Genomic DNA, 24,566 nt, shown 5'->3' with positions numbered 1-24,566 from the left:
CACAGGAAGAACTTTTATGAGTCAATAAGAAAAAGACAATCCAATTTAAAAAGTGGGCAAAAGTCATGAGCAGGTATTTTACAGAAGAGAAAACAAGACAGCAAATAAATATATATTTTCAATGTTCATTGTCATACTAATCAGGGAAGTACACACTAAAACCATAATGAGATGCCATCTAAACCCACCAGTCAGGAAAAACCTAAGTAGTCTGGGAATGCCAAGGGTTCACCAGGATGTGAAAAAAAATGTTAAGGGCACAGATTCCTTGGTTCAAATTCTGGCATTTCCATTTACTACCAGATGGGAAAGCAATTCAGCCTCTACAAGCGTCTGTTTTCCCAAATACAAAATGAGGGATAACACTGGTACGTGATAACACTGGTATGTGATAACACTGGTACGTACTTTATTGGGTTTTTGTGGGCATTGGGCAAGTTCATACATACAAAGTGCTTAGAACAGTCAGTGCCAGGCATAGTAAGTACAGAATAAGGTTAGCTCACTGTTCTCATTATGACTATCATCTTCACTACTGGTGGGCACATAAGCTGGTACAGCCACACAGGGAAACCCATCTGGCCTTGCCATGCAGGAATGAGAAAGCACAGGCCCCACAGCGTGGCTGTTCTACCGGCACATGACCTGGAGAACCTCCTATGTCAAGAGGAAACAGGAAGTAGAATGTTCATATAAGCATCACTGTGACAACAAAATAAGGAAAATAACACAGATGTCTATTTAGAGGAGAATAAATAATTTGTGGTATATTAATATGATGTATGGAAGTAGATAAACTGCAGCTATAGGCAGCAACATGGGCCAGGCTTGCAAACATCATACTGGTGGGGAGAAGGCAACTCCTGGAGGAACACAGAGAGGATGGGGGCAATTACAAAGTTCAAAAACAAGAGCAGCTCAACAAGATACTGCTCACAGTGTTGTTGTATTCATAAATATCTCTAAAGAAAAGCAACGTAGTGATCAATTTAAAACTCATAATGGTGTTCTTCAGGGGCACTGGAAAGGAGGATTTAATCAAGGAAGAATGATACAAATAGCACTGATAATGTTTTGGGTTTTTTTGTTTGTTTGTTTGTTTTGAGACGGAGTTTCGCTCTTGTTGCCCAGGCTGGAGTACAATGGCGCGATCTCGGCTCACCACAACCCAGGTTCAAGGGATTCTCCTGCCTCAGCCTCTTGAGTAGCTGGGACTACAGGCATGTGCCACCATGCCTGGCTAATTTTGCATTTTTAGTAGAGACGGCATTTCTCCACGTGGGTCAGACTGGTCTTGAACTCTGAACCTCACGTGATCTGCCTGCTTCGGCCTCCCAAAGGCTGGGAATACAGGCGTTAGCCACTGTGCCCAGCCTGTTTTCTTTTTTTAAATCTAGAGAGTGGGTAAACAGGTTTTCATTGGGTCATTCTTTAGCTTTTATATACACATAATACATATTTTTGGCTGGGCGCGATAGCTCACACCTGTAATCCCAGCACTTTAGGAGGCTGAGGCAGGTGGATCACCTGAGGTCAGGAGCTCGAGACCAGCCTGGCCAACATGGTGAAACCCCGTCTCTACTAAAAATACAAAAATTAGCGAGGCGTGGTAGTGCATGTCTGTAATCCCAGCTACTCCAGAGGCTGAGGCAAGAGAATCGCTTGAACCCGAAAGGCAGAGGTTGCAGTGAGCTAAGATCGCACCATTGCACTCCAGCCTGGACAACAGAGGGAGGCTATGTCTCAAAAGAAAATAAAAATAAAAATAATACATATTATTTTATATTGAATGAAGTTTAATAATAAAATTTAATGATACAAGTTAATGATAAACAGTAATATTTAATAATATTTAAGAATATAAAGTTTATACATATGCTCAAAAATCCAGAGAAAAAAGAATTGTAGTTATTACTTTAAAATAGCTACAATTACTATAGTAATCAATTACTACAGTAATCAATTTCAAGTGATTACTGTAAAATCACTTGAAAAATACCTTTGGTAATATTCATCCCTTATTTCTCAGAATTTACCATAAACAATTGCAAAGAGATACACAAACACTCATAATTGCATTTCATAGCTATCCGCTTGGAGATGTTAAGCTGGAACTCTTGGAGCAATGCAGCCCAGGAAGCAAGCAGAGAGAGAAAAGGGGGAGTCAGGAATAGAATGTGGAGATTTGCCCATGCTAACGGTGGCCAGAAGAGAAATCAGCAGATGACTGTAAAGCCACCTCTTCTTTCCCCTGTCACGCTTGCAGATCCCTTCTGCACACAGTGCCCTCATCCCCACAGCTGCTGAGCCTTCTCACCTCCAAATCCCTAACACCTGCTGACTTCTCTCTCTGCCTCCAATCTTCACCTCATGCTTCTTCAAACCACTCTCCACAAAGCAGCCAAAAACCAAAAAAAACCTTGTAAGCTACAATTCTGTTCAATCATCACTTCCTTACTGAAAGCTCTTCCACGGGTCCCTACTGACCTAGGGATAAAGTAGAGCCTGTCCTAGGTCCTTAATAAGGCTCGTGTGACTCGGCTCCTACCCACCTTGCTGGGGCACACCACTCCTCAGCTCATTCTCCGACTGCAAAGGTTTAAAGCAGAGGGTGTCCAACTATGGCCCAGACCAGCAGCATTAGCATTGCCTGGGGGCTTGCCAGAAATGCAGACCTAGCCCAGACCTGCTAAATCAGAGTAAGCTACGGGTGGGTCCAACAACTTGAGTTTCCACAAGGCTTCTAGTTGATTCTGAAGCACATTAAAGTTTAAGCATCTCTGGTTTGAAGCATGAATGACAGGTAATTATAATTTGAAGAAGAATGTGATAGGAAAAATCGCAAAGTACTATAGCATAGTGGGGGAAAGCACACATGACTGCCACGGACCAAGTTTCTGCTCTGCTTCTTCCTAGCTTTGTGATGCCCAGGAAGTTACATAGCTTGCCTCAGCATTCTGCAATGCTTGATTGCAAAGATCCTACCTACAGCAAGACTGCTCGGATTTAAATCATGGCTCTAGGCTGAGGTCAGGGGTTGGGGGGACGGTTGCTTGAGCCCAGGAGTTCCAAACCAGCCTGGGCAACATAGTGAGGCCTCATCTCTACAAAATAAACAAAATTAGCTGGGTGTGGTGGCAGGCACACCGGTAGTCCCAGCTACCTGGGGGGCTGAGGTGGGAGGATCACTGGAGCCTGGGAGGTCAAAGCTGCGGTGAGCCCAGATTGTGCCACTGCACTCTAGCCTGGGTGACAGAGCGAGATCCTGTCTCATTTAAAAAGAAAAAAAAAAATCATGGCTTTACCTCTTATTAGCTGATGACCTTGAGTGAGTCACTTACTTTTCTCTGAGCCTCAGTTGTCTCATTTATAAAATTATAAATAGCACCTACTTCATACAATTGTGAAGATCAAAGAAGTTCATATCTGTACTATGCTTAAAACTACACCTGACACACAGTAAGCACTGTGTGTTATTTATTATTACTAAAATTGTTATTATTTTCATAGGGGCCACATTACATTTTTGGAAAGAGTCGATATAATGCTAATGCCTACAGAAAGTAAATAAAATCCATCCCCTTTCACAAGGAAAAACTCTCCTTACTTTTTTTTTTTTAGGTAAACGACTGTTTTTCCTAGTACACCATTTACCTCTCTGAGTTTATTTCCTTCCAATTAGAGAGTACTTAACTTGATGCAACGACCTCTTCTAAGAGTCAAGGGATCTGCCTTTAAGGGGTCACTTATTTCAGACACATTAATTCTTTTAGTAACAAAGTACTCACGGGATTAAAAAGGGATTTACCGAACACGATCCCTACACTAGGGAAAATATTTTTTATTATTCTACATATATATCCATATTAATCTAGCTATAAACTCTACATGTAAAAGTGCCATCAAGACAACTATCTGCACACTCACTGAAAAGGATGATGAAAGTAACACAATACAAAAAATCTGCATAAGAGGAGTTTGTACCTTTCTTCTGACTACTGAGAGTTAACACTATGTCCCTCTGACAAATACCTGAGCCATAACATATTCAATGCACTTTATAGTCTATCGAACATAAACCAGTATAACAAAACCACAGTTTTTTGTTTGTTTGTTTTTGTTTTGTTTTGTTTGTTTTGGAGACAGAATCTTGTTCTGTTGCCCAAGCTGCAGTGCAATGGCGTGATCCTGACTCATTGCAACCTCCGCCTCCCAGATTCAAGCGATTCTCCTGCCCTAGCCTCCCGAGTAGCTAGGAATACAGGCGCCCGCCACCACACCCGGCTAATTTTTGTATTTGTAGTGGAGACAGGGTTTCACCGTCTTTGGCCAGGCTGGTCTGGAACTCTTCACCTCAGGTGATCTGCCTGCCTTGGCCTCCCAAAGTGCTGGGATTACAGGCGTGAGCCACCGCACCCGGGCACCACAGTTTTTAAAGATATAATAATACATGGATCTAAGTAATGTGAAATTATGTAGTGATATTTTTTTCAAGAGTCTTAAAATATTTCACCTCATAATTTATACTGACATAATATTATATAAAGTTAAATAATATGAGTTAAATTATAAAATATGAGAAAAGACAGGAGTTAGAAAATAAAAAAAATGAGAAAAAATATACCGGGACAAGTCACAAAACTAAAGTCAAAATATAGGGCTCGTTACCAAGAGTTCAAGGTTACTTGGAACCATAGAGATAATATATCAATTGAAACTGACTTAGAAATCAGTTCAGTCATCAAATATTTTTTGTGCATTCTGAAGTCCACTGCCCCAGTCTCTCATAGAGGTAGATAAGAATCAGGTATGGAGTAGGTAGTTTTAATCTGTGATTATCCTGATTTCTCAAGGTTTTTAAAACCAGTTTCCTATGTAAAATCAAGTTAAGATGATTTTCATAAAAAAGAACAAAGAATGAGCATTTAATGCTATGCGTGGGGCTAGATTTTTATTAGCCTGTGATAGCCACATGTTCCATGATTTTTTTTTTTTTTTTTTTTTTTCCTAAAACGCTAAACCTCAAATATGAGGCAAGGTGAAGAATTTTGGCAGAATCTCTCTTCATAACTTTCTACTTTAAAATGGAAGTCACAGGTTACAAAAAACATTCTATCGACTCTGGGTTCCAAGGCATCTCCTCAAGGCAGGACATTTTATATTGAGGGGAAAAGAAAGATTAATAAGTTAAGATTACTAAATTTTTAAAGGACATCAGTGAGCCGTGGAAAGTCAACCTGAATAACACAAGTTTTGCTAGCCTAACACTACGTAATTTCAACTGCACAGAAAAGAAAGGTAACAAAGTAAGTTGTATTTTACAACTAAAAACACACAGAGGGAAAAAAAAAAAAACAGGTAATCTAGTATTTTTAGAAAAGCTTGCAGAACTCCTTGTTTACAACAAAGTACAATACATGAACCTTCTTGGATTGTCTGAAAAAAGAAAACATTAATTGCTCAGGTTAACACTTAAGATCCTCTAAAATAAGAAAAGAAAAAGTTTTCGACTGTAAAAAGTATAAGGTGAATAAAATACAGCTTTTCCCTGCTATAGCTCTAAGTATTAGCCACACAGGTGCTGACAAGGATTCTGGACTTGAGGAGGCCTTCTAAGGAAATCCTTACAACACTCACCTGGACAGTCCTCTGAGTGCCATCAATGCTGACAGTCAATAAGGGCGAAGCCAGGTTCCACGTGCTGGTCACATTTAGTTTCGACCCATCAACTTCCACCTGTTGTGACATCAAATAAGACGATTACCATGAAGAAAGACAGAAAACTGATCTCAAGTTCATTGCTGCATACAAAGCAGCAGCCATTTTAAACAGATGGCTCCCAAACAACCTGTCATGTTTACTGCTCCAGCCATGAAAGACAGGGTCCAACAACAGCGTCTTCCCAGTCATCTCTGGGGAGAGGTGAAAGACCTGTGAACAGCTGCCTCTGGGTACTGAGGCTTCAAGTGATTTCCGTAAGTAACAAACAGCCTTCTAACTCGAAACCTATCTGGACATGCTACATTTACTGCAATTAGACAAGTAATGCATATAAATTCCAGTGACATCTTGCAACCCACACAACAGGGCTTGCATATAATATCCTCTCCAAGGACCAAGGAAGAACTTTTTCTGTGTTAATTTTAATGAAGGACTATGCATTGTTATCTTAATTAAACAGAAGCTTTAATTAGACAAAATTATTTGGTGTTGAATATCAAAAGTCCATTCAAACTTTGCAAAGTTCTGTCATATTTCTGTCAATCACAAATGACTGATTTCATCCAGTCATCCTTCATGAATATGCAAAAAAAGACCCATAATCTTTCAAAACAGGGATACTCATAAAAGAAAAAAAAAATTCCAAATAAATATAAAAGTAATGGAAATTTAAAAATCATAGCTAATTTAAAATGAAAGTACATTGGTTTTCTTCCTTTCACTCACTGATGCTTATTCCCTAACTCTTTAATATGAGAGGCTTACAGATGACATTATTATTATATGGTAGACAACCTAACAAGGTGATACTTAAGATTGCTCAAGTTTCCAAATAAACCTGCAGCAGAACTATGACATATGATCCCTAACAATTCCCCCACTATCACTTATTTCTCTTAAAAGATACTCATTAAAATCAGATTATCAGAGACCTCACTATTTCCTCTTCTGCTGGACCCTTGGGGACAGGGCAGGGGGTGGCAGTGGACAAAGATTGCTGAAAATATTCTGACAAGTATCAGGTGCCCTAAAAATATCCAGGCGAGAGGTCTGCTTCTGCGACACAGCGTAGGGGAGGCTGCAGGCTTGCAGTGAAGCCCAGGGCTCAGTTTTGTGGCATTCTGAATATGGCATGGCAGCAACAGCATAGCATGGCTGGAGGGAGGGGCTGGGCAAATAACCCAAGAACATTGTGATAGGAATCCAGAAGTTCTGACCAGTGAAGGTCTGGGTCAGGATGAAGACAACACAGTATGGGGAACTCCATGATGACTGCAGGCAAATACAGTTGATCCTTGGAATCCATGGGAGATGGGTTCCAGGAGCACCACCCCCGCTCTGCCCTGCAGATACCAAAATCCGGGGATGCTCAAGTCCCTGATATAAAATGGTGTAGTATTTGCATTTAACCCATGCACATTCTTCCATATACTTTGAATCATCTCTAGATTACCTATAATACCGTTGAATTATAATACCTAATACAATGTAAATGCTATCTAAATAGTTGTTATCCTCTATTGTTTAGGGAATAAAGACGGGGGGAAAAAAGGCTGTATCCATTCAGTACAGATCCAAATCTTTTCCTCCCCACCCCCCCAAATATCTGCAGTTGGTTGGATCCACAGATGCGGAGCCCATGGATACAGAGGGCCGACTGTAGTGGGTCTAAGGACAGCAGAAGCCTCCTCAAGGCTTTCAAAGCCTAAACAGCGAGAGTCGTTACTCAGTGGTTACCAACCCAGGCCCTTGTAGCAAAGCCTCAGGAGGACTACGTGTGAGTATACGTTCTCCCCATGCCAGTGCCGCGAGGCAGATCTCACCATCATTCCCAAAGGCCCCTCTCACTGCTCCCAGACCTCACCTCAGCAGAAGCTGGGGACAGAAGAAAACTGAAACACATTACCCCAAAGAGACTGTTTAAACCAACAGAGGCCAAGATCCTGTTTACTCACAAATTTTTCTTCCCACCATCCACTACTAAAGGTAGAAGGCCTCTGACGAAGATGACAGGTGATAGCAAATACACTACATTTCATCATCTACACAATGAGTCATGAGTAGAAATTTGCAACTTCACTACACAACTGAAACAGGGAAGCTATCATGACTCCAAATCATAAACTGAAACCTATCTGCCAGAACTAAGTGGGGAAAGGGATGTGTGGAAAGCCATCACAGGCCTTCTCAGGCTTCCAGCAATACACAGATACATAATGCTGAATAAGAGAGACAGTGATTCTACTGATGCTAGCATCCAAGGAGGGAATCTAGAAGGAAGTATAGGCCATACGAGAAGTAGAGAACGTCTCTTTGAACCACGGGTTAATACCAGAGAAAGGTGGGCTGGCTGAACCAAAGAATCCTTGTTACTATGCCAGATCCACTGCGTACATGCAACTCTTCAGTCAAGGGTGACTGAAGGGGCAGATGTAGAGTGGAGGTGGCATTTCGTGATAGACTCTGACACGAAGAACCAGCCTACCCTTTCAAACTAAATAACAGATTTGGTGAGAAATGACTAAGTAACATGTCCAGAAAAAAGGCTGTAGCCTGCTTCACCTACCCTCCCGCCCTATTTCAACATAAACAACACTCAGAAAACAACCAATACTGGATGTCTGCATACAATTTGGGGAAAAAAAAAAAACTCAGAAAGAGAAAAAGGTAAATTAGTAGCATATAACACAAGAACTACTCAAAGAAACACAGGAAGAGTTCAGATAAATAGTTCTCCAAAGTCTCAAAGGCAAACCATAGGAAACGTGACCCCTCTTAAAAAAAATAAAATAAAAAAAGAGCTCAAAGAAGAAAAACAAAGGTTCAAAGAAGAGATTATACAACAACAGAAGGAAATGAAAGTCAAGCTGATAGAACTCAGAAAAAAATGGAGAGAAAAATAACATTATTGAGATAAAAGCCACATTAAGAAGCAACCAAAAATAGAATAAATGTGACTAAAAAGAAAGATAAGGACTGGAGAAATCACATACAATGAAATAGATAAGGCTAACAACATAAAACCAATTTACTGAGAAGACAACAGATATGGAGGAGGGAGGGGGGCAGAAAGAATATGTAACTGTCCAAAGAGGCTCACAAAGCAAAAAGAACAAATGTACATTCAAAGATATATAATAGGATAAAACTTGTCAAAATAAATAAAACCTGGAATTTGTGGATTGATTATGTTTATAGAACTTTAAGGCTAGAGGAAGAATTATGGCCAGGCATGATGGCTCACGCCCGTAAGCCCAGCACTTTGGGAGGTCCAGGCAGGAAGACTGCTTGAAGCCAGGAGTTTGAAACCAGCCTGGGCAACAAAGTGAGACCCCATCTCCACAAAAAAAATTGTTTTAATTAGCCGGGCATGATGGCCAGTGCCCATAGTCTCAGCTACTCAGGAGTCTGAGGCAGAGGAGATTGCTTGAGCCCAGGCCTTCCAAGCTACACTGAACCATGATTTTGCCACTGCACTCCAGGCTGGACGACAGAGCAAAATGCTGTCAAAAAAAAAAAAAAGAAAAGAAAAGAAAGAAAGAGAAGAGAAGAGAAAAGGAAAGGAAAAAGAAAAAGAAAAAAGAAAAGAAAAGAAAAGAACAAAAAGGAAGTACGGAGGTATTAAGTTAGAAATAAAAAATCACGGGCCAGGTGCGGTGGCTCATGCCTATAATTCCAGCACTTTGGGAGGCCAAGGCGGGCGGATCACCTAAGGTCAGGAGATTGAGACCAGCCTGACCAACATGGTGAAACCGTCTCAACTAAAAATACAAAAATTAGCTGGGCATGGTGGCAGGTGCCTGTAGTCCCAGCTACTTGGGAGACTGAGGCAGGAGAATCGCTTGAACCTGGGAGGCGGAGGTTGCGTGAGCTGAGATCACGCCATCACACTCCAGCCTGCACGACAGAGTGCGACTCCATCTCAAAAAAAAAAAAAAAAAAAAAAAGAAATAAGAAATCATGTATGAGAAAGGAAAAAAAACTCTGGTCAGCCTAATTTCTCAAAAGCAACACAGATACAGAAGACCACACAGCAATATGGTCTAAGTACTAAAAAAAGGAAATGTTGTCCCCCAATTTTACACCCAGCAAAGGTTTCCTTAAAGTATATCAAATAAATATATATTCTGTAGAATGTAAAAACTTAGTGCCCCTTCTTTAAAAAAATGAGTCATCTCTATACATACTGATTTGAAACCATTTTCAAGAAAATACAGAATAGTATATACAGTGTGCTATCATTTTTTAAGAAAAAAATAACTATACATGTGTGTTTTTAAATGCAAAGAGTATCTCTGGACAAATGCTTAAGAGGAACAGAATAGCTGAGGAACAGGGATGAAAGGGAGGCTTGTTTTTCACCACAAATCCATTTGGACTTTTTGAATTTTGTACCGTATATACATACAGTACATTAATTTTTTTGTTTGTTTGTTTGTTTGTTTAGAGACTGAGCCTCACTCTGTGGACCACGCTGGAGCACAGTGTCGCGATCTCAGCTCACTGCAACCTCTGTCCACCTCCTGGGTTCAAGCGATTCTCGTGTGTCAGCCTCCTGAGTAGCTGGAATTACAGGCGCCTGCCACCAGGCACAGCTGATTTTTGCATTGTTAGTAGAGACGGTGTTTCACTATGTTGGCCAGGCTGGTCACAAACTCCTGACTTCAGATGATTGGCCCGCCACGGCCTCCCAAAGTACTGGGATTACAGGCATGAGCCACTACATCTGCTCTAAAGTTTTTTTTTCAAGTGAAGTGTGCTCATTTTCTCTGTCATTACAATATGCAATCAACAACCACTTCAGACCTTTCACTAGTAGGCACACAATAAATAGTAGCTGTTTTTTTTTTAACTGCATTTGAGTTAACAGGTGGATACTAATTTCTATTTCTCTGGTTGTAGATTTACAGACTTCAACTACGACACCAAATTTTACAATGTGTTTCAGATAATCTCTCTTCCTCATCTGAAAAAGAAGAGACCTGAACTAACAAGATCAAATATCTATGCTACATCTATAATTCTGTGGTTACAAAGCCCTTTTATTTCAGATGTATTTAGATGGTTAATGTCTTTGTTTTTTTGAGACAGGGCCTCACTGTCACCCAGGCTGGAGTGCAGTGGCATGATCATGGCTCACTAAGCCTTGACCTCCCAGGCTCAAGTGATCCTCCCACCTCAGCCTCCCGTGTAGCTGGGACTACAGGCACAAGCTACCACCTCTAGATTGATTGATTGATTGATTGATTGATTGATTGATTTTGGAGAGACAGGTTCTCACTATGTTGCCAGGGCTGGTTCCGAATTCCTGGGCTCAAGCAATCCTCCCACCTTGGCCTCCCAAAGTGCTGAGATTACAGGCGTGAGCCACCACATTTAGACATTTAATTTCTAATACGGCTATTTCCAATATTATAAAGTGAGTGTTTTGCTCACATACCTCTGTTTGAGGTTAGAACTTTTTAACATTTTTCCTTTAATTGACAATAAAAGCTAACAAATTAAATCAAATTCAGTGTGAGGATAAAAAGAAAAATAGGCCAAAAGTGAAGCGATAAATCACATAATATCCTGGGGCACAAGTAAAATCTGCTCCTTTCAAAGCAGACAATATTATCAAAATGTCTTAGCACTGTGAAAACACTGGAGTATTTTAAATTATGCAAAAAACTCTGTATTTCATAAACTATTCAAAGACACAATGCTAGAGGTGTTTAGCAGCAATGCTAATGTAAACAAAGATTTTATAATTTGCCCTGAAATTGACCAAGGACTCAAGTGCACCAAACTTACATTAATTACAACCCTGCCCCCTACTCTCAGCAGATGACTTCTTCTCTTTACCGAATCGAAGCCATAGGCCCAAGTCCTTATTTTCTTGCCTCACCAGCCATGCTCTTTCCTGTAGTCACATCTCATGCCCTCTCTGCTTCTTAGTTAATCCTTTTAACTTCACTGTTCTCCAGCGTTCAGTCTACACTGGCATCTCGCCTCTGCTTTCAAACGCATGCACAACTCCATAGCTCCCTAATCGTGTCTCTTCCTTTCTCTGACAGGTTCTAGAACAAGTTCTCTGTAGCTATTTTCTTACCGTAGACCTTTCCCCATAACCTTCTATAATCTGACTACTAAAACTGTATTGTGAAAAGTCACAAATCTTCAGCAATTTCTTTTCTTTTTTTTTTTTTTTTTTTGAGACAAAGTCTCGCTCTGTTGCCCAGGCTAGAGTACAGTGGTACAATCTTGGCCCACTGCAGCCTCCGCCTCCCAGGTTCACACAGTTCTTCTACCTCAGCCTCCCGAGTAGCTGGGATTACAGGCGCCCACCACCACACCTGGCTAATTTTTGTATTTTTAGTAGAGATAGGGTTTCACCATGTTGGCCAGGCTGGTCTCAAACTTCTGACCTCAAGTGATCCGCCTACCTCGGCCTCCCAAAGTGCTGGGATTACAGGCGTGAGCCATCACGCCCAGCCAATTTCTACAGCCTCTTCTGAATTTTCATTATTCTTTACTTGTCAGCAGGAAGAAGGACCTCTCTGAGGAGGTGATCTTGAGCAAAGACTGGAAGGGTGAGTAGGAATTAGTTATGTATGCTAGTGATGGGTGTATGGGAATATTCTAGAAGGAATGTCATATTTAAAAAAAAAAAACAAAACCCTGAGGTGAGAAAGAGCTGAGCTGGTTTGAAACTCGTGTGGATGGAGCAGAGAGAAGGGGAGGCTGGCTCTTGAAGAATAGGGACAGGAGTGGGAAACATGAATGGGTTCCACCTGCAGAGTGCCATTGTCTGCTGTCCTTTTTTTTGTTTTGTTTTTGGAGGTGGAGTCTCACTCTCTTGCCCAGGCTGGAGTACAATGGCATGATCTTGGCTCACCACAACCTCCACTGTGTGGGTTCCAACGATTCTCCCACCTCAGCCTCCTGAGTAGCTAGGATTACAGGTCTACACCACCAGGCCCGGCTAATATTTTGTATTTTTAGTATAGACGGGGTTTCACCATGTTGGCCAGGCTGGTCTCGAACTCCTGACCTCCGCCCACCTCAGCCTCCCAAAGTGCTGGGATTACAGGTGTGAGCCACACTGTCCATTTCTGAAAGATCATTCAGGTTATAGCTTGGACAATGAATTAGAGGAAATAAAACTAAAAGTCATGGTGATCAGATCTAGAGCCCTGGTGGTATAGAGAAGAGGGACATTCAGAAGTAGTGTCAGCTGCAGCAGGAACGTGGGACATGTGGATACAGTGGTGAAGACAGGAAGGAGTCACTGAGGATAAGGGAGGAGAAGTTATCAGAGAAACAGCAACCCTGCTGCTCAGTGTAGGATGCTCAGCTGGCCCTGGCCAGCAGACGCATGTAACGATGGGACTGTGCCCTTGGTATGTGATGTTCACCAGCAACGGTAAGGTGCTCATGCGCAGGCATAGAGAAAGTGGAGGCAGAGTTCCTCTAAGTTTGAGACTGATGGAAGAATGAAGGAGTGAGCAGTTAAGGGTATTCATGAGTGAGTGACTATAAATGCCAGGCCAGGGATTGGATAAAGGATGTAAAAACAGGAGTGGTGTCTGTGGATGGAGAGAAAATACAGGGAATAATGATTGTATGGAGACAGACAGATAGACCAGGAACTGGCCGCTGGTCTTCACGTGCAGGGAGAGGGATACAGGGAAGGGGAGCTGAAGGTTGCCAAGAGGAAGATGAGGTAGTGAAGACTGATGATGTGATTTCAAAAAAGAAAGGGCTTACAAGAAAGAGTGGAACAGTCGTCCTGAATGACATGAGGAGGAAAGTAATCCCACCTCCTGTCTTGGAGGTGCGTGTGGTATGAGAACAAAACTACCCTGAGGTTTTAGTTAGGGTAAGTAATTAGTGGAACATTCCGGAAAAGGCTGTTGGTCTGAAAGTGGGCAATACAGGGGACACAGTGGAAGGGGCTGGGAGGCAGTGGAGAGATGACAGAGAAGGGTAGAGGACATAGAATTAGAAATAATGGAGGCTGGAGTGGCTCTCAAATACCACGAATTCTCTCCATCTCCACCAATAACACCTTAGCCCAAACCCCGGCCACTGCATCTCTCAGGCAGATTGCCGTGATACTCTGGCCTCCCCACATACATCTTCCATATCTCCAACTGCTTCTCCCCACTACAGCCAGAATAATCTTTGTAAAGATGAAACCAATCATTCACTAAACAGAGATAAAGGGGAAATAAATGCATGGAAGTGCCGCCTGTTTTTGAAAAGTGTAAACTCCAAAAAAGACACGGAGCAAGCAGTGTTTGGTATAAAAACATCGTATGTCTCACCATTCCACCATCACTTAAAGGCTAAATGCTAATTTAAACTATTGGCATTATAAATGTGAATCAACCAGGACAAGACTTTGGTGGGTACAGTTCATGAAATTCATCTCAGTGTACTCTATTTTCTGAAAACTTTCCCCAGCTTAACCAAACAGATCAGTTTGGTTGAAAATTATTTATAATGAGAATATACATGACAGGCTGGCCATGGTGGCTCACGCCTGTAATCCCAGCACTTTGGGATGCCAAGGCAGGAGGATCACCTGAGGTTAGGAGTTCGAGACTAGCCTGCCCAAAATGGAGAAACCCCGTCTCTAGTAAAAATACAAAATTAGCCGTGCGTGGTGGCACATGCCTGTAATCCCAGCTACTCGGGAGGCTGAGGCAGGAGAATTGCTTGAACCTGGGAGGCAGAGGTTGCAGTAAGCCAAGATCGCACCATTGCACTCCAGCCTGGACAACAAGAGCAAAACTCCATCTCAAAAAAAAAAAACCAAACAAACAAAAAGTATATACATAATACTGGTCGGGCGCGGTGGCTCACATACCTGTAATCCTAGCACTTTGGAAGGCCAAGGTGGGTAGATTATGGGGCCAGGAGTTCGAGACCAGCCTGGCCAAGATGGTGAAACCCCATCTCTACTAAAAATACAAAAATTAGTTGGGCGTGGTGGCAGATGTCTGTAATCCCAGCTACTCAGGAGGCTGGTGTCACTGGAACCCGGGAGGTGGAGGTTGCAGTGAGCTGAGATCATGCCATTGTACTGTAGCCTGGGCAACAGAGCAAGACTCCATAAAATATATATACACACACACACACACACACACACACACACACACACACCCACACAGATATTTAAAACAAGTTCAAAAACATGATTTGGCTGGGCACGGTGGCTCATGCCTCTAATCCCAGAACTTTGGGAGGCCGAGGCGGGCGGAGTACTTGAGGTCAAGAGTTCGAGACTAGCCTGGCCAACATGGTGAAACTTTGTCTCTACTAAAAATATAAAAATTAGCTGGGCATGGTGGCGGGCACCTGTAATCCCAGCTACTCAAGAGGTTGAGAACTGCTTGAACCCGGGAGGTGGAGGTTGTAGTGAGCTGAGATCATGCCACTGCACTCCAGCCTGGGCGACAGAGCGAGACTCTGTCTCAGAAAAAGGAAAAAAAAAAAAAAACATGACTTATGTCCTATTTCAAGAAGGCATCTCCTCACATGTCATAATCCACCTATCACTCTGGATTCCATTAAAAGCATTTCACTGCATTTGTGGTACAAATAACGCTGAAGTGGAACATTTTCCATGAGTTGTTTGGAACATTCAATTTTCCCATCTACGTCATCATAGGGAAAAAGAAAGTACACACCCTAAATTAATTTGACATTTGAGAGATATTACTGACATCCCTTACCATTAAAAAACAAAAAAGAAACATTTCCTCAGAGATACCTCATGACATAGTTAAAATATTATAGCTTCTATTACAACAAGCACCTGCTAAACATTTAATTTTATTCAACTTTAGAAATGTAAAACTTACAAAACAAAATATTTGCCAAAAAACCATTTCCAAAAATAATAAACTTTAGGAAGACAGAGGCTGTAAAAAGTGTTTCTGATTCACCTCATAAGTCATTCTTTTTGTCATACACAAATTCCAAGTTTTTTCTTTGTCATCAAATGTTAAGGAGATTAGCATTGTGCAGAGTGAAAATATAAAAGCCCAGGTATTCCGCTATTTTTAAAAAGACTTTGATCATATATATTGCTTCTACTTCTGAAGATGATATGAAGGATAAAAAACCAATTTGTTGGTCAAGTTATAACTAATTCTCAGAAATGAATAACTAGTTCCTGCTCCTTTAATAGGCTTTCATAGTATATCTTAAAAGTGACTCTTCTGCACAAACTGTGGAAAAAGATCTGTACATTTCTGATTGCTTTGTTTTGTTTTGGAGACAGGGTCTCACTCTGTCACCCAGGCTGGAAAGCAGTGGTGGGATCCAGCTCACTGCAGCCTCAACCCCCTGGGCTCAAGCAGTTTGCCCACATCAGCGGGTTGAGTAGCTGGGATTACAGATGTTTGCCACCACGCCTGGCTAATTTTTTTTTTTTTTTTTTTGTAGAGGTGTGTTCCCACTATGTGCCCAGGCTGGTCTCGATCTCCGGGCCTCAAGCAATCCTCTCACTTGAGCCTTCCAAAGTGCTGAGATTACAGGCATGAGCCACTGTTTTCTGATTCGACTTGTGGGCTAGAAAGAATCCTAGAAATAATACACTCCAACTCAACGCTCTCCTCCTCCCATTTTACATCTAAAAAAATTAAAGAGCCATATAAATTATGTAATTTATAGGGGCAATTACCTTGCAATACTCCTTAGAGTATTTCACTTAAGTTCACATGTGAAAAGTAAAATAGCAAATGTAATCTAAATATGAAGATATAGTGCTTGTATATAGTAGATGCTCACTGCATATTTGTAAGACTGTTTTAGAGATGGAGATGTTTATTGCTTCTTTTTAGTTCTTATCACTTAACTACTGCTAACAAAAAGTATGATTATTAAATTATATATCAAATAGATGAGGTATATCCCATTCCCCATTAACAAAGAACTTTGTATGCTATGCAGTTAATTAAATTGTGATATTACCACCATCCAACGTTATTATAGTTCACTAAATTCTACATAAACTGCAACTAGAGATGTGAAGCACAAACACACTTTAAAATTCTAAAAAGCCAAGATGCTGACAATAAGCAATAAATTTCCAATTATTTAACAGATCTAATAACATTGCTAAGTCACTCGCTTCAGTGCTTATTTCTAGGCAAAGCATGACAAAACTCAAACAATTTGATGCTGTTATAATAATTGATTCTTAATGTTTTCGTATAAACTGTAACAGTTTTAAACCTTAACATAACACAAAAAGGGGAGGCTTTCTTTACCCTGCTTTCCTATTTACTAAAATATTATTTCAAAATAGAGCTGTCATACCTCTAGTGACCTCCCAGAGGGAAATGAGATGGTTGTTTCATACAAACAAAAGGAGGCAACCATTTTTATAAGTTTGCTCTTTATCACCATCACCTTGGAAACAGCCTTTTATTTCTCTCCCAAATATATATGTAATAATGACAAAAACATCAAGAGAAATTACACATAATGATAGTGAAGATCTCTCAATCTGTCACAAAAGATTATATTAAATATGCATGTGTTATAAATGTAATTAAATATATCTCAAAGGATGTGAATTGCAAAAACAAATTTTAGGTATTGGCCTACAATCAGTCAGGTTGGCTAGTTTCTGTTTAATTATCACCTCATTAATTGATCAGTAACAACTTTAATTTCAGTTTTACGGTCTACAAAAATATCCTACATTATTTTGCCCACAGTTTAATTATAGTAGTAGTTTCTTTTGGATTGGTGTGATAAGGTCATTCTCTGCAGATCACACTGTAAATTATATCAGCTTAATGAATAACTCCAGGTAGATGAGTTCCTTACATAAAGAACAACTGAAACTGCCTTTCGCTTCCCTACCTGATTATGGTGGAATCCTGTGTTTCTGTGCAGTATTGCCGTCAATGGTCACAATGCTTGTGTTTGAACCTCAGTTCCATAAGTTACCTAATTGTTCGTGTCTCCATTTTCTCATATGTAAAATGCATACTCAAGGAGTGGTTGTGAGGAATGAAGTCAAGCCCTTAGAACAGCACCTAGTACATAATAAGCCCTCAATGAATGCTGGCTGTTGGTGGTAGTTCAACTTAGTGACGCTCTATACTCCTCCCCAAAAATGATTATTAGAGATCTATTTTTCTCCTTTTCCAAGCATGCCTACTTTTACTGTTCTTCAATTTTTCTTGTTCTTCACTAATATCTCCTCCATTATTTATTCTCCTAATTTCATCAGATTCCTATTAGTATTGCTTTTGCTTTTCATATGTATTTTGCTACCACTGATGTCCTCCAATAAATCCCATTACCTAAGCTGGTGGTTTACCACCACAGAACACATCTATTATCTAAGTGGACTATAAGACGTCCATAAAAATGTCTACGTATTTCCTTTGCCTAATTCCCATAGATTGTGACTGTGATGAGCTGTTTCTTGTTAATCCTACCTACTTTATATTATTATCTGTGACTGTTTAGCATTCTAGTACTATCCTTAGACACTTAGAATTTCCCCTAGTAGTCCATTTCTCCTGGCCAACAATAAATGTATTTGATATTCTGTTTTCTATGCTCCTATCTACCAAGGATTTTCCAGCAGGTTTGCATTCTGTTTTTTAGCCTCTGTGGCCACCAGTGACATTATTCCTAATATGTACATATTAAAATATTAATTATATTTTACATTATAATACAAATAACATATTTAATAGTTTTATGTTTGTATCTTAAATTTATTTGCCACTACAATTTTATTCCCAAAATAATTGGTGGATTACAAATTGATTAACAGGATTCTTTTGTAAGCATAAACAATAAAACTCCTTTTTCTTTTCATTTGTTTGCTATCATGGTTTGTCCCAATTTCTTTGATAGGTAAAGGTGAGATATAGAAACTGATGCCCCAGACCCACTCATCACATCCATCCAGGGAATAAGCTAACAATCAGCCATTTACTCTGTGCCCATTACATCTCAAGGAAGACCCTGGTTTAAAAAAAAAAACAAAACTAACTATCCATTAGGTTAATCACAATAAAGCATGCACTTGTAGAGAGTATACAGGGCACTTATCAGCTGTAAGCCACTGCCATGACTTTACTTTTAACTGTTAAATTTATAGTTACCAGTGTCCTTTTATTGCACCTAATAAGAAATAGAAAAATGGTACAGTTAGCCTCTATTCTAATAAACATCCTGGGGAGGTATTTCTTTGTATCTTGTTTGTTTCTTGTAAAACAATTTCAGATATACATAAAAGTTATAGCAATAGTACATGGAGTTCCCTTATACCCTTCACCCAGATTCCCTAGCTGCTAACATTTCTGATGCTAACATTTTATGATGTCCCATTACCCTTTAATACTTCAGCATTTATTCCCAAGTACAAGGACCCTCTCCTTAGTGAATGTGAACAGAGTCTTGTGAACTGGATGGCCACACTGGAGTAATAGTAACTTCCTGATTTTGTTGACTGCACTGTGCTATCAACAACATTTTGATGTCACTAACATTTTGTCAACAGCACAGTGCAGTCAACAAAACAGGAATTTACTATTAACCCAACATTACCATCTAATCCACAAACTCTATTCAAATTCTAATAGCCCCAATAATGTCCTTTATGGTATGTCTAAGATCTAATTTAGGCTCATACATTTAGTTTTCATGTCTCTTTGGTGTCTCTCTCAACCTGAATAGTTCCTTAACTTTGCTTGTCCTTCATGATTTTCTTTGTGCTATGGACTGAATGGTTGTGTCCCCTCAAAATTCATATGATAAGAGGCTAACTCTTAATATGACAGTATGAGGAGACAGGACCTTTGGGAGGTAATGAGGTGGTGGGGGTGGAGCCCTCCTGATGGCATCAGTGCCCTTATAAGAAGAGACACAAGAGCTGCTTCCTCTCCCTCTGCTCTCAGCCATGAATGAACACACCAAGAAAGACGGCCATCTGAAAACCTGGAAGTGGGTCCTCACCAAACACTGGATCTGCCAGCACCTTGATTTTGGACTTGTCAGCCTACAGAACTGGAGAAATAAATGACTGTTGTTTAAGCCACCCATTCTATGGTATATTTATTATAGCAGTCCAAATTGACTAAGACACTTTCCAGACTTGCAGGGCATAGACCAGTTAATTTGGGAAAATGTTTCCTCTTGATTAATGTATTTGTATTAGGAATACCACAGAAGTAATGTTGTGCTTTTTTCAGCATCAAATCAGGAGGCACAGCCTGGTCAACATAGCAAAACCCTGTCTCTATTAAAAATACAAAAAATTAGCATGGTTTGCACACCTGTAATCCCAGCTACTTGGGAGGCTGAGGCATGAGAATCACTTGAACCTGGGAGGCGGAGGTAACAGTGAGTCAAGATCGTGCCACTGCACTCCAGCCTGGGCAACAGAGCAATACCATGTCTCAAAAAAAAAAAAAAGAAAAAAAATCAAGAGGCACACCTGGCCCATTACCAGTAAGGTTACTTTATTACTGGTTAAGATGGTTTCTGCCAAGTTTGTAAAGTTAAGCCCTAAGCAAATACATCTAAATCTGTTTCTGTGTCTACTGATTTAAAAAAAAAAAAAAATGACTTCACATTGATACCTCTGATTCCAAACATTTCAACAATGTAGGATTTATTTTAACTTTCCCCTGTTCTATATTTGCAACTCCCTTCAAAGACAGTGAGAAACTGCCTCACATTATCTGGCTAACTAACAAGTTTGCTACTATTTTCTTTCTCAGTTTGGCTGACATATACATAAATCTTCTACTTTAAATATATTTCACAGTAAGTCAAAGAGTATATATTATAGAAAAAATATGACAGTGCTTTAACAAAAAAACAGTCAACCGATTTGACACTAATGCAAAATTTAATAAGAAAGAGGTTTCTCTTGGGGAAAAAAAAGTGTGCTAGGTGGTTGGTGGACATGGGTTTGGGAATTTAGGATACTGCAATTCAACAAACTTTAAAAAAAAGAGCATCAATTTATAGGACTGCAATATGTGCTATAAAATACTTCAGAATAAAAACAGTGGTGTGCAAGGAGAGGTCCGCAAGAACTGCACATGGTGCTCACTACACTAGTAGCTCCATTGTGTGTAGACTTTACAATTTCCCTGGCAGGCTGGGCATGGTGGCTCATGCCTGTAATCCCAGCACTTTGGGAGGCCAAGGCAGGTGGATCACGAGGTCAAGAGATCAAGACTATCCTGGCCAACACAGTGACACCCTGTCTCTAATAAAAATACAGAAATTAGCTGGGCATCATGGCATGCACCTGTAGTCGCAGCTACTCAGAGGGCTAAGGCAGGAGAATCGCTTGAACCCAGGAGGTGGAGGTTGCAGTGAGCTCAGATCATGCCAATGCACTCCAGCCTGGGGACAGAGCAAGATTCCGTCTCAAAACAAAAACAAAAAATTTCCCTGTCAAAAAGTTAAGGAAAATAGATAATTAGGTCAGGCTATTTGGACAGTCATGTTTTGTACCAAAGAATTCCAGTCCATATAGTACATTAATTAGCAAATCAATTTGGCCATAGAAATGGGTTTGTTGCATCATATCACAAGTAGGGGTGACAGGCCAGGCATGGTTGCTCATGCCTGTAATCCCAGCACTTTGGGAGGCTGAGGTGGGTGGATCACTTGAGGTCAGGAGTTCAAGACCAGCCTGGCCAACATGGTGAAACCCCGTATCTACTATAAATACAAAAATTAGCTGGGCATGGTGGCATGCCTGTAATCCCAACAGCTACTCAATAGGTTTAGTTGCTTGAACCTAGGAGGCAGAGGTTGCAGTGAGCTGAGATCATGTCATTGCACTCCACCCTGGGAGACAGAATGAGACTTCACCTCAAAAAAATATATAAACGAGTGGGGGTGACAAAAATGGCCAACTCTAAAAGACACACTGATATAGTTTGGATAGTTGTCCCTGTTCAAATCTCATGTTGAACTGTAATCTCCACTGCTGGAGGTAGGGACCAGTGGGAGGTGTTTGGATCATGGTGAGACAGCCAGGCGGGAGGGGGTCCCTGGAAAAACTCCAACTGGCCTGTGCACTGGGGTGGAGCCTCAGGAAGTCCTCACCATCTGCACCGTTTGGCCCCTCCTCTTCCTATGTGGAACTAGGAATTTAAGCTGTGGGCGAGAAGCACTCTAGCAGGAACTCTGGCCTCGCCGAGTCCCTGTTCCCCCTTTTTTTCCCTTTCACCCTATAAAACCCTGCCTTACTCCCATTCAAACTGCGAGCCTGAATTTTTCTGGCCATGGGACAGAGAACCCCAACTTTAGCTGAACTAAGGAAAAGTCTAGGAACCATTTTTGGCGCCCAATGTGGGGCTCAAGAAGCAGTGAGTGAAACGGGGACTCAAAACCTCTCACTGTGGCTCCTAAGCCTTTTCATCCTGAGATTTCTGAGGGTGGAGGAAACTGTGCCCCCACCGCCTGCTGCTCCCAGGAGTTGAGAACCAACCCAACCTTTCCATAGCCCTTTTCTTCCTTTTTCGGGAGGGACCAGCGAGCAGTAGCTCCCTACCTCCCTCCTTCACTGCTGAGGCTTGGACACATGGTCCAAGGGCACCCGGGGTGGCTGGCTGGTGTTTTCTGCCACGAGCCACTGGAGCCTTCCCCTTCCCCAGCCAAGGGTTTCAACTCCATCGGACAGTAATTAAGCTTAAGCTTCTCTCCTCGGTGGAAGAACCACTTGCATGAGAATAAGAGGTTCTTTCCCAGGCATTTTTAAACTGTTTTTGTTTTTTTTTTTTTCCTACTCTACCCTGTCAGCAGTTAACTTTAAAGTTTTTTCTCTTTTAGAAAACACTTTACTAGGCCAGACCCCCACCCTGGAACTATCATTGTTTGTATTCTCTGCAAGGTGTTGGTTGTGAAATCAGGCCTCCATCTTGTTTTACATCCTGAGGGCATGGCTTCTAACTCCAGTGGCAAGGCTTTGTTTAGCAATCCTGCCTTAGGGGATGAGCCCTCTCTGGTTCCATATCTGCATGTTTTCCTAGCCCTGTCTCTTAAAGGGCCCCACCCAGCGACTGGGTTTTCTTTTGCCTGTCTGTATATATACTGTGTGTGGTATCTGTAAAAAGAGCTCTAATTAATTTGGCCTAAAGGAAGACAAGCACTTGGATCTAATATTTTTTAAAGGGAAGATAAAAACTGTGGTACCTTTCAGTTCATGTGACTTTAATCATTGAGAAACAAAAACAGCCTTAAGGATTATTGGTAAAGAGCAGATGTTGTCAAAATGTAAATAGGTGGACTAAACAATGCAGATCAGATATAAAGTTTGGTAAGTGCTTTGGGGTTACAAGCTGCTTTTTGAGTTTTGAGAACCATTTGACTTGCTGGTTTCACAACTGGTAAGGCCTGGGGACGTATAACCATGCTTTTAATTAAGAAGGCAAACCTTGGCAGCACTTAGCACACAATTAAACAATTAAAACAATTTACCAAGTTTGCTTGTTTGTTTTTTTTGAGACGGAGTGTCACTCTGTCACCCAGGCTGGAGTGCAGTTGTGCAATCTTGGCTCACTGCAAGCTCCATCTCCTGGGTTCAAGCAATTCTCCTGCCTCAGCCTCCAGAGTAGCTGGGATAACAGGCACCTGCCACCATGCCCAGCTAATTTTTTGTATTTTTAGTACAGACAGGGTTTCACCATGTGGGTCAGGATGGTCTCGAATACTGACCGCAGGTAATCCACCCACCTCGGCCTCCCAAAGTGCTGGAATTACAGGCATGAACCACCGTGCCCAGCCTCAAGTTTTAAATTAAAGTTAAAAATTGCTAGGAGTTACCATTATAACATGTAATTAAGACTACTGGAAATAGATTTACATGCAAGGTATGTAAGAACGGTAAAATGTGTTTTTTAGCAAAAGGTTATAAGGAAGCATGGAAATATAAATTTTTGTCTAGGTTAAAGGACAGTTTTAAATTAGGAAAAAGCTGAAGGTTCAAACAAGTGGTGGAAGAATTTTGGAAATGAGTCTTGCAGAAGAGGTTCTCTATGTGAACATACTGACTAAATTCCAAAAGGTATTATATGGTTTTTCTGTAGATTGAACATTGAAATAAAAACACAACAAGGTTTTTGTAAGGTGCTAATCTGCTCTTTGGCAAAATTAGTAAAGGGTTATAAAAGGTTTTTACTTATTTAAAATTTCTGAGTTATTACTTTGGCAAAGTAAATAATTTATGGTAATCTGGAATTCTATTTTATAACACAAAGTATTTTAAACCTTGAACGTTTAACAGCCTTCTCAAAATCAAACGTCAGTTTCAAAATTGTCTTTCCTGACACCTGGCTTTTCGGATAGTCCAGAGAGCCCCCAGAATGTCCAGAAAAGAGAGGTAAACAGGATTATTTAACAAGTTTAGTTACAATGGATTGCCAAAATGATGTTCAATCTTCTTTAGGTTATATTTTTGTGAATAATGCTAATATGTGTTCCCAAATTGTATGGGATTTCTAAAATTCTAATGTCCAAGTATATACTATCAATCATAATTAAGGTTGTTTTGTTAAGTTATTGTAAACCATGAAGATAACCAAACTTCTTTGTCAGTTGTGTTTCTAACTGTAACTACCCTGGATATTTAGCTATTCACAGACAATTGTTGTCTTGTTTTAATCCTTTTCAAAAGATGGTTTATAATAAGCTATAGAATTTTAACAGGTCCTCTCAAATACAGGCTTCTGATAACTTTGGAGATTGTAACATTAAAACAAAGGAAAAAGTACAGGACTTACAAAGAGCTGAAGTGTTCACAAATATCAAACAAAACAAGAGAACTTAATGGAGTGAACTCAGAAACCTGAAGAAAC

The 24,566-nt window shown here is 40.6% G+C and overlaps 1 protein-coding gene across 2 annotated transcripts in view; it reads right to left on the bottom strand.

Annotated features, from left to right (window-relative positions):
- The window catches only part of PCCA (propionyl-CoA carboxylase subunit alpha), a 454,909-nt gene that overhangs the window by 102,134 nt on the left and 328,209 nt on the right, over positions 1–24,566 (bottom strand). For both annotated transcript variants that reach the window (XM_054445844.2, XM_054445846.2), the window contains exon 20: positions 5,638–5,736. In XM_054445844.2, the coding sequence (XP_054301819.1) occupies positions 5,638–5,736 (99 nt within the window). The remainder of the gene's footprint in view (positions 1–5,637; positions 5,737–24,566) is intronic.

This window comes from Pongo pygmaeus, chromosome 14, assembly GCF_028885625.2.
Source record: "Pongo pygmaeus isolate AG05252 chromosome 14, NHGRI_mPonPyg2-v2.0_pri, whole genome shotgun sequence".
In the NCBI taxonomy this organism is placed as follows: domain Eukaryota; kingdom Metazoa; phylum Chordata; class Mammalia; order Primates; family Hominidae; genus Pongo; species Pongo pygmaeus.
The sequence above is the reverse complement of the archived record's forward strand: the minus strand, read 5'-3'. Positions and strand labels throughout refer to the sequence as shown.